This window comes from Montipora capricornis, chromosome 4, assembly GCF_036669925.1.
Source record: "Montipora capricornis isolate CH-2021 chromosome 4, ASM3666992v2, whole genome shotgun sequence".
Taxonomy (NCBI): domain Eukaryota; kingdom Metazoa; phylum Cnidaria; class Anthozoa; order Scleractinia; family Acroporidae; genus Montipora; species Montipora capricornis.
The window spans coordinates 3,708,703-3,719,380 of NC_090886.1; the positions used below are offsets into that span (position 1 = coordinate 3,708,703).

Sequence of the window (10,678 nt, forward strand, 5' to 3'; positions counted from 1 at the left end):
TGTACTACTGCTGCTACTACGGTCCTAATTAGCATCACATGTTCTCTGCACCAGGGGTTTGAAGCGGCTGACTTCATCAGACAATCCTATCATTGGTGGACTCTGGAGAGAGCGCCAAGCTTCTGTATCTTCTCTCACAGTCTGGTGCCATGCCAGCCTCTCTTTACCTTGATTACCAGTGACAACAACCTTTTAGATAAGCTAATATTATAATGTAAAGTTTTGATTTTCAGAAATATACAAAAGCCTAAAACAAAGTTTGACTTCCATAACCCAAGTCACCCATCCAAAAAATTATGTTGGAGGGCCGATCGGGAAAACATTTGACCCCAAGGTCATGGTGAACAGACAAACCAGAATGTGACCAGGCAAATCTAATAAATTAGTAATGCATGATTTTATTTGACATATTTCCTTGGTTTAGACCAGCAATGAATATTTTTGTGCTGTCATTGGAAAATAGTTTGGATTCTTCCTTCCAAAGCCTGTTATCCAGAAGTTATCAGGATAATAAAACTTGCTTTCATCAAGTTCACAGCAGTCATGCCAACAAGTCCTCAAGAATGTTCTGGACTCGCACACATCAACTGTTCCAGACCCACTCGAGATGGGCATTTTCTGTATGACAGCATTGATACTGCTAAACAGGTCACACAATAGGATAAGTTTCTTCATCACTTGGGATCTGTGAACAACTATGGGAAAAGTCCTGCCTTTGCACACTTACTGCTTGCCATCTCCTTAGACAAGGGTGAAAAACTTTAGGCCCCATCACAAAAAATCCCCGATCATGGGTTTAGGAGTAATCTTTAATGCAAGGCACTAAAGATAAAGAAGACACTCACTGTTTGTAGAAGGTAAGTGGTGAAGGGCATTCAAATATACTAACACAAATGGACTGTGCATTTGGACAGGCAAACACAATTTTTTGAAAATGTAACTACCGGTATTATTTTTGTTATTTTGAGCTTCATGTTTCCAGTTCTAGTATGATCGGGGTAAGATGACTTCCCAATAGTCCCTTTGAGACAAAGTTTACCCAGCATTTTCTGAGTCGATGCTCCATACAGAACATGTGGAGCAGGTTAAGAGGAGTAGTGCTTCTTGTGTGGCCAACAATATCATTTCTGGTCCTCTTAAATGTATATCAGTTCATTATTTTGGCCTCCATGAAAAGCAAAGCATCTACTTGAATTGCTCTCCCTCAGTCTGTTCTTAAGTTATACAGGAACAGGTTGGTCATTAGCCTGATGTCTTCTAACTTGTCTTTTCCGCCTTGGCTTGTAAATAAAGATCGCCATCCCAACAAAAATCACAAAGAGGCTAATGCTTATAGCTGTAGTCAAACCTGAAAAGAGAATGAAGAGATTCTTACACTTATGGTAGCACTAGATCTAAGGAAAGCTATTTAGAAAGCAATCGTAAACCTCAAAGCATGATATTCGAGAAATCAAATACAGGTAGCCCATGTTTCATCACTTTATTGTAACCAAGGAAAGTGACTACCTTAAGAATAAAAAATGATCCCAATTCAAGGACAGGGAAAGGGAGGCCTGTTTCATAACAAGGTCATCTCCAGCTTCATTTTTATTTAAAGGCCAGGTAGCTTAAAGCACACAACTGTCAAAAAGGCTATTACCGGTAAGTCATTTCATGTTGTCATTAGGAAGAAAAAAGTAAAACATGTTCTAAAATGTACAAAAGGTACAAAAAGTTGCTAGCTGCAGAGCCACTGTATATGCTCATAAAACCTATTGCAGTACTGGAAATAATTTTTCTTTATCCACAGGACATATGCCCGTTCAAATCTTCCTTTTGGCCGGACATTTGACAAATTGAACCGGACATAATTTATTGACTGACAACACCTTGAAGAAGATAACTCAAGATGTGCTGGTGAGACGCTCGACCATTGTGTCCGATCATAATGTGAATTTGGCCGGACATTTTCAAAATTTGGTCAGACAATGTCTGATGACCGACTGTTAATTCCAGCACTGTATTGTTTTCTGCCATTATCATTCTTGTTTACACCGTGCTTTCTTAAGCTCCCTTATGAGTTTGCAGGATTACCAGTATTTCAAATCCTTCAGTAATTCAGATTGGTCTCAATTTTACATGTACGTCCTGGGACACGTCCTGGTCTTGATTTTGCCAAGACCTCTTCTTTGCCTAGGGCTGGAACTAGCGATCAGCACAGTTACGGCCAGCTTTGAAATGCTGCATTTTGGTGTTCAAGTCAAGACCTTTGGTAAGTGCAAGAATTTTACTGTCTACACCAAGGTTATCAAAAACTAGATGGTTGCAGGATAGAATCACCATCAAGTTTGTTGCCTTAGCCCAGCTCCCACATATTTTAACTGCACAGTTTTTGCTATTCCCAAATATCTTGGGAGCCTCAAACAGGCTAGCTACTCTTGCTGCACTGTAGGTTAAAAGATTTTGCATTTCCTTGATGTTTAGAGTCTAGCCTTTCCCAATATAGCTGCCCACCCTTTGACCTTGCAACAACCAGTTGCTACACTATACATCATATCACAAATAGAAACCAACCTCGTCCCCAGGGTCTCTGCCTCTCTTCTCTGCCTCCAACGACAAGAGAGGCAGAGACCCTGGGGACGAGGTTGGTTTCTATTTGTGATATGATCCAATCCATTCCATAGGGGTACATACATATGGGCATACACAGGCCTGAATGGGTATGCAGGGGTACACGGTTTTTATGAATATTTGTTTAAAAATACACTATAATAAAGCCGTTGGCAAAACCCGGATCGGATCAGATCGGATCGGATCAGATCGGGCCGGATCGGATCGGATTGACAAAACTCGGACCGGATCAATAACACCAGACAACATGCTCAAATTCTGTGCCTTTCTCTCTTATGTTTCTCTCCTCATTTATTGAGGCTCGTCAAAAGGTGATTACAGATTCCAAAGCAGAATTATGAAAGATATGATGTAACAAATTGACTGCGTACACACCGGGTCTTCTTTTTCAAACATGAAAACTGACAACAATTCTTTACTTTACCCCAGTCCCTTCTAATTGCACAATATCCTGGTTTAGCAACAGCACGGAATGTCAGTTGCCGCACGCAGCAAAAATATCCATATTATGTCATATTAGAGTAGAATCCAAACTATTCTGCGAGTTCTCCTTTCGTCAACTGACGTTGCCTTTCTGTTGCTAAATCAAGCTATTGTGTGCAATTGTCAGGGACTGGAAAAAGGAAAAAAATTGTTGTCAGTTTTCAAGTTTCAAGAAGAAGACCGTCGTGCATGAATCCGGTCCGATCCGGCCTTTGCCAACGGCCCTATAATAAGGGATACACAAAATACCAACGTAACTTCAAGATGGCGGCCAATTCATGAACTGCATCGAACTGTAACAAAAAGTATGTACATCGAAACACCTCACCATGTTGATAAAGAATTAAATTTGACCAATAAATTATTTTTAGGGATACTCCATTTGGGTACTCCATAGAGTAAGTACTCCATAGAGTAGGGCTCCGCATTTTGTCCTCTCTCACGAAGGAATTATTTTGAGGGGTCATGATTAGGGGATTGAGTGAACTTGATAAAAGACACAAGGGAAGCTCTTTACCTAATGCACCAGTCATTTGAAACCCCCGCAGCCCCCCATTCAGGCCTTAGCGGGGGATTGCGGGGACTTGCACCTCATGTAGACTCCATTTTGGTTCCCCAGTAGGCGGGGAATTCGCTGGAAGTCACGGTCTTCGCATCCCCTAATGGGGAAATTAAGGAGGGCAGTCACTCCTTGGTCAGCGGTCTTCATTTTCGTGCCTCATAGTAATTTTGCAAACATTGTTGCTTTCTTGACAAACTTGATCGTGGATTCCGGTTAATTTTTTTCACACTTTGCAAAGCCTATTAGGCATTACTCTAAATAATGGTCAGTATTTGACATCGCTGTCTTGCAAATATTCTTTATTCGTCATTGTGGAAGGTACATCTGGACAGGACTCATTTTCTCCTTTGATTTTATGATGACTGATCGACGATTATATTAGCGCACGCGAATTGTGTTAGGGTTCTGCACCCTTTTCACGATCAGTTATTATTATGGCTTAAACAAGCAATCAAAGGCAAGGGAATCGTAAATTTGCATATTCATTCACATTCTTTGTTGTTATCCTCAAGGAAATTGACTCGTGGCCATCGTGTCTGTTTAATAAGAACAAAAAGTTCGCACAGTGCTGCAGTCCGTGGTTTCCAAGAATGTGCCAGACAAATAAAAGACAATCATAATCTCTTTTGACCCTTTAAATTTTCAATCAAAGTGGAGACCATAATTATTGAAGCTTCTTTAGGGAACTATTATGCACCTATCAATGTTAAGCCCCAGTGAGAGGGGGGGGGGGGATTTTGACATTTTCATTAAAAAAAATTCAAATTCCCCACCCCCCCGTACAAAATAATTGGTCAAAATCCCCACCCAGCGGCAAGTGAAGGTGGTAAAATGTCCTTAAACATCGAGTTAGCAGTTAGTGACCACAGTTTCACGCGCCTTGCAGCCGCAAGATGGCAGGATTTGATGTCCCGTGAGCAGAAGTCTTGAAATTTTTTGAACTTCCCACATTGATTTTTTGTTCATTTTTGGACAACGTGGAGATAATTGTAAATAAAATCCGTTTCTGGAAAGAAAAAAAGGGGTCACCGAACGTCCAAGACCGTTAAATCCACGCAAAGCTATAGCCACGGCCTTTTGCCCTATCAGTTCTCATTTTATTACTTAGTGTGCACGCTCGTGTATGACGTGGCGTGTGCATTTGAGTGCGCAGTAAGGATGCGCAGAAACAATTGGCACGAACATCCTTGAGTGTTTAAAATGGTGAACCAAATCGTTCAACTGTCTCTGCCGTTAATTTTTTTATACAGAAGAAACAACTGTTTCAACGCTTTCTCCAAACCGTTACCGGTAAACGCTTGCAGTTGTTGAGAAAACGATTTTGCAAAAGCAAAACCGGAGACCAAGTTCAGAAAAACGAGAAGCAAAATCGTTTCTACGCTTTTCATTTTGTGTTTAAACGGTTTAAAACGAAAACGAAACGGTTTTTTTTCCGTTAAACGAAGAATCGTTACTGTACGTTTCCCATTCCCAGCCACGACGATGTCGTACAATGTCTATTTTTTGAAAGTTGCATCACTGTGTTCGTCTCAATAGCACCAGGACAACCACAAACAATAAACTGGATATTACAATGAACACTCTGTTGTCCACTTGTTGATAAACGTAGGCAAAGCACCCACAACTGAACGAGAGCAGAAAGAAGTCCACCCTTCTCGGATATATAAAGTATGCCCGAAAAACTGAGGATATATACCGGAGATCAACTTCCTGTGCTTGGTTATGTATGCCAATACGAGACAGCTCCCAAGCAGCAAACAGATTGGTGAAGAACAGCGGGTTTAACACACGAGCGTAAGGGTGGCCATACACTGCAAACGCAGTTGATAGTGCCTCTGCAATGACCAAGACGGTGTTTCGCATTCGAGGTAATGCCATGATCTTAACAAATGTGTATGTGCGCGAACTGGAGAGTTTAAAGGCAATATCTACTGCATACTCCTGACAACTGTTACCAGAAACCATCGGCTCTGCATGCACAAGCTCTCTGGTTTTCGTTTCTCTCTGATTTCGAGTGACAAAGCCGACATGGTCGAGACGGTATTTGCCTAGTGTATCCTCTTCCATTTCTCTAAACGGAATCTTCTTTCCTTCACCAGATACAACATCTCCAACAGCGTGTGTGTAGACGTATCCACCACCATCCTGTATCACAACTGCCCAATGGTTGAGGGTAGTGGAACCAGAAAATTCTGCCTTGTCCATGTCTATTTGCTCAATGCGCCTTCCTATGTAAAGCTTTTGATCAGTGGCGACATTCAATCCCACAAGTATTCTCCATAGCACAATAATGTAGGGAAGTCCATAGAGTATTGGGAAAAAAAAGCCAAAGGCTGCCACTAAAATAACTCCTGTCCTGAAAATCACTTCGTACTTGAAAACGGTGAGGACAAAAAATAAGCAAATATAACTCATAGAGACAGCAACAAGGAACGCGGAGTCTTCGAACATTGTTGTTCATGAAGTGTCGTAGCAAAGGAACACACAAGATAGCAGATGTACCTGGAACACACCCGAGCTAATGTTACAGATCGTACTCAATATCTATATTTTCACATTCGAATGTTTCCAGGTGATCTGGTGACGTAATTTGGAGAACTGAGAAGAAAAATTTTAACGCCATATCCCACAACCGCGCGCGGCCTTTGGTGTTGTTTTCCAAACTTCCTACAGTATTGCCATCGTTAAAACTCAACAGATCATTACGTGTCTACCACATTTCCTGTTACTGAATGAACATTCAAGTAGACTTGACAAGATCTAACCTCTCTTCTGCCATGTTGAATTCGAAAATAAGGCCGCGCGCGGTTGTGGGATACGGCGTTAAATTTTTTCTCCCCAGTCCTCCGAATTACGTCACCAGATCACCTGGTTGAATTTTCAGTTACACTCGCAGATGAGGTTGGACAGCTGTCACGTGATAAATTTCGACCAATGAGCAGCGTTCATACAGATCTTCATGTCGGACAAAAAGTCCATGGAGAAACTCAGAAGCCCTCTGTTAATTCGGCATTTTTTCGCTTTGGTTTATTGATAATTCACCATAAATGCGCCAGATTAAACATATTGGAGTTGTTTTTCATTGCTATGAAGGCAATTTAAAGGTAAGACGAATTTTAATCGTACATTTTTATAATATTTTACGAAGTCCCACATTGCATTGTTTTGTTGACACGCTTCGAGTGTGCCCTTTTTAGAAATCGATTTCTCGCTTTGTGTTCACTTTAGAGTCTTCAATTATGCAACACTATATGTATGAAGTATTCTTGTTGATCAGTCAATTGTCCCCACAAGAGATAAGAGAGAGTGGTTCATGATAGAAAACTTTTCGATTATTTCAGGTTTTTCTTATTCTTTTAAGATTCAGAACTCGCTCATCAAATAAGATTTCTGTTAAAATTTGTGATATGGTGCCAAATTACAACTGCTGATGTGGGTTCAAAAAGGCTCAAAACAGTATTGACACTTTAAATCGACTTGATTAGTTGATGGGTTATAATTATTACAACAATACTGTATCATGCTTCCATACATACGTGAAACACCAAAATTATATTTGTGCTGCCATTATTGTGATAGCATGAAGGAATCAATTGCTTATATTTTATCTTCAGGTACTTATAACTAAAAAAAAAACAAACTTAGCAAACCCAATTTTTATTGTTATAAAGTGATGAGCAAATTACCTAAACAGAAACGTTCATCTTGGTTTGCTGCTCACTTTTTGGCCAGTGCTAAGAAATGTTACTATGCTTAGCTATAACATCACTATCGTTTCATATAATAACATAATGCTGCAGTCCGTGGTTTCCAAGAATGTGATCAGTTATTATTATGGCTTAAACAAGCAATCAAAGGCAAGGGAATCGTAAATTTGCATATTCATTCACATTCTTTGTTGTTATCCTCAAGGAAATTGACTCGTTCGCACAGTGCTGCAGTCCGTGGTTTCCAAGAATGTGCCAGACAAATAAAAGACAATCATCTCTTTTGATCCTTTAAATTTTCAAACAAAGTGGAGACCATAATTATTGAAGCTTCTTTAGGGAACTATTATTCACCTATCAATGTTAAGCCCTAGAGAGGGGGGGGGGGGGGGGGGCGGGGATGGGGTGGGGATTTTGACATTTTCATTTAAAAAAATTCGAATTCCCCACCCCCCCGTACAAAATAATTGGCAAGTGAAGGTGGTAAAATGTCCTTTGTACCATCAAAATCGTTAGCCTGGGGACGTCACATACGATCAAAATCCCTACCCTGTGGACAGACCTCACGATCAAACTCCCGTGGTTAGCATGACCCCCCCTCCCTGGGGCTTAACATTGATAGGCGCATTATTAGTACACAGCTTCATTGAATTGAGCTGCTGAACTAAATGTTACAGATGATCAAAATATGTTGGTCAGTGCAAATAAAGTTTTCTTTACTAATTTTGAATTATCTTAACTCCCCCTGTGCTTGATACAAACGACAGTGTTTCAGGAAATTCCTGCCCATATTTTGTTTTCCAGAGTTCTGAGAGCAGACAACACGCTCTCAATTTTGTGACAATATTTCTTTTTGCAAATCTTCCCCAAAAATCTTGCAAAATTAATACTCCAAACATCAGTACTGCTATAAGTTCTTGCAGAGGAAAACCTGCATGTTTATCTTTCCATAGTCCACTTATGCATGTTATTAAGGGCTTCTCAGTTGCAATGGCCTCAAGAACAAGCTTTTCAATGGGGTACATCAGATGGGGAGAGGAAGGAGTGAAAACAAGCGACCTCAGACTGAGTGCAGTAACAGTGCTTTATTCCATAACCGTCAACTGAGCTGCATTTTGTTTTTCAGGAGATTCAACTTGTCTTTGCCTAATATGTAGCCCTAACAATACACGATATTGTTTTGGTACCGTGTATCATTGTAGTGCCATGGTAGATGTCTTACGTAAATAGCCCCCCTGAAAAGACATGTGGTTACTAGTATAATACTAAACCCAGAAAGATTGAAGAAAATAAAAGAGAATGGAGAAACATTGATTTGAGGCTGACATGTTGACCATTTTCAAGTTCCTTGAAATTTCTATATCACCAAAAGCCTGATACCTTTCCAAGACAAAATCTCACTGCAGTTAAGCCCTATCTGGCAGGGTTAGTATTTGAATGGGTGAGCTCAAAATATTCGACTTTCTGTAAGAAAAAAAGGACCAAAAGTCCTATTTTAATGCTCAAAAAATGCAAAACAAGTAAGGTGCTGATTTTGTTAGCCTCCCTTATGGATAACAAAAAATAAATAAATATTGAATGATATACAGTTTTTACACTCTTATAACCTGATGACGTAGTGTGTAGTGCATCTATGAGACTCAGCAAAGTATTTTAATGTACATGTACAATAAAAAAATTGTTCATAGATTTTATACTTATGAATAGTTAAGACCAGTAAATTAAACAAAATCAACAGTATTGTTACAGTTACAAATAGCAAGTAGTTGTAAGACAATCTTAAGCAATTCTTAAGATTACTTCACCGAGCACTGTGGCACCTTGTCATAACATACTTTCCCACTTTTCCTTTCTTAGTATTGAAATTAAAGGGTTATATCCAATTTTTGCACACACAAAAAACCATGATGTGGTGGACAGTTACCTGTATGTCAACAATTTCTCATTTTCAATTAGTGTATGCAATAAACCTGTGAATTCTCTGGCAATGTAACAATGAAACCATCCATTACCATGGTTCAAGTCAATGGCTATGGTATTTTTGTCCTTGCCATTAGTTGGCTCTGGTCTCAGCTGCACTTGGACCTGACAGTTTGCTTTTATTTTTCTCTGTGCCATTTTCAAAAATTCCTGTCTTGGCTTGTCATGGGCGCCACCAATACCTTAAAACACCAACGTGTACAGCACATTTTTATCTCCTGAAATTTCACTACTTCTGAAAGTACTGTCATGTGAGCAATTTGACTATCAGGGGGCTATCTTCACAAGATAAGCAGCATTTCTCTGAACAAGAACCCCCAAAAAACAAATGGATTGATATCTTATTTCAGAAGGTAAGCATTGGTGACTTATTTTATGTTAAGATATGTTCTGAAACATTACGATACCTGAACTACCTGTCTACCAAGGGCAACTTTCAGTGACATGGTGAACTAAAATTATATTTTTAATTTTAAGGACAGACTATTTACAGTTTTCCAGTCCATTATGTGACAAACAATAAAACATTTCCTTTTTCATGAATGTCCTCATTTTCCTCTTTGTCATCCTTTAATGTTTGACCAAAAAATATTCCATGGCCAGCCGTTCCAGGTTTCTGGGAAAGACGAACAGTTGCATCAACATTCATCCTGTCAACATCTAACAATATATGGAGCAACTGACAAAGTTTCCTTTGGAGCTCGATGCGGTTGTGCAATGGCTGTTTCTGAGGATGCTCTCCTGGTCGCTTTCTTGAGGGTCAAACTACAACATGGGAAGAACGATCTCCAAACATGTTGTGCATTAATTAAGTCACGAAAATCTGTTCTCACACAGTTTAGAACGACGATGGCTCAAGCCTGAAATACATACAAATTTCCAACAATGCATGATTCTAAAACAAGAAAATTTATACCCTACCTCAAAATCAACACTGGGTTTTTTAATAGAACTGATGCCAACTTCAGAGCATCTAATTTCCTTGCTCAGTTGCAAAATAAACATTCGTCTTTCAAAAGGAATTTTTTCTCGAACCCATTGATCATCAAAAAGAGCCGGCTTCGAACAGAGAAAGTAAATAAATTGAGCATGTCACAGCAATGTAAGAAGAAGCAACTGGAACTCTTAAACGAAGTTGACTCTGCGGCCTGTCTATCACTGGCGTCCATGTTGATTACAACAGAGATGTGTTTCCCTTGAAGTCTGGAGGCAACTGACTGAAAAATAAAAATTTCCCATGACGCCTTGCACGCTGCTGTCCAACCTCCTCTGGACGTGGCGTAAACAGCGGCATAAGTTCTTGGAATACCGGATGTTGAAATTTAGATGTCCAAGT

General features: G+C 39.8%; 2 protein-coding genes and 1 long non-coding RNA gene across 9 annotated transcripts in view; 1 reads left to right on the plus strand and 2 right to left on the minus strand.

Moving 5' to 3' along the window:
- Window positions 1-385: 385 nt before the first annotated feature.
- LOC138045253 (uncharacterized) overlaps window positions 386-10,678 on the minus strand; it is a 17,762-nt gene continuing 7,469 nt past the window's right edge. For all 6 annotated transcript variants that reach the window (XR_011131557.1, XR_011131559.1, XR_011131558.1 and 3 more), the window contains exon 3: window positions 386-1,348. Coding sequence is in view for 1 of the 6 variants with exons in the window: in XM_068891682.1 (XP_068747783.1) it covers window positions 1,221-1,348 (128 nt within the window). In the remaining 5 variants the exon portion in view is untranslated. The remainder of the gene's footprint in view (window positions 1,349-10,678) is intronic.
- On the minus strand, window positions 4,054-6,411 carry LOC138044411 (uncharacterized). Its single transcript, XM_068890927.1, has one exon. The coding sequence runs from the start codon at window positions 6,104-6,106 to the stop codon at window positions 5,171-5,173; it is 936 nt and encodes a 311-aa protein (XP_068747028.1). The 5' UTR covers window positions 6,107-6,411; the 3' UTR covers window positions 4,054-5,170.
- LOC138045256 (uncharacterized) overlaps window positions 6,575-10,678 on the plus strand; it is a 16,392-nt gene continuing 12,288 nt past the window's right edge. Inside the window, exon 1 of one of the 2 annotated variants that reach the window (XR_011131563.1) lies at window positions 6,575-6,759. This is a non-coding gene — a long non-coding RNA (uncharacterized lncRNA). Of the gene's footprint in view, window positions 6,760-9,040 lie in introns of those variants that run through there. The other variant, XR_011131561.1, reaches the window with a different exon arrangement.

Coding starts and splice junctions, on each gene's coding strand:
- LOC138044411 (XM_068890927.1), bottom strand. CDS start 6,106: ATGTTCGAAGACTCCGCGTTCCTTGTTGCTGTCTCTATGAGTTATATT.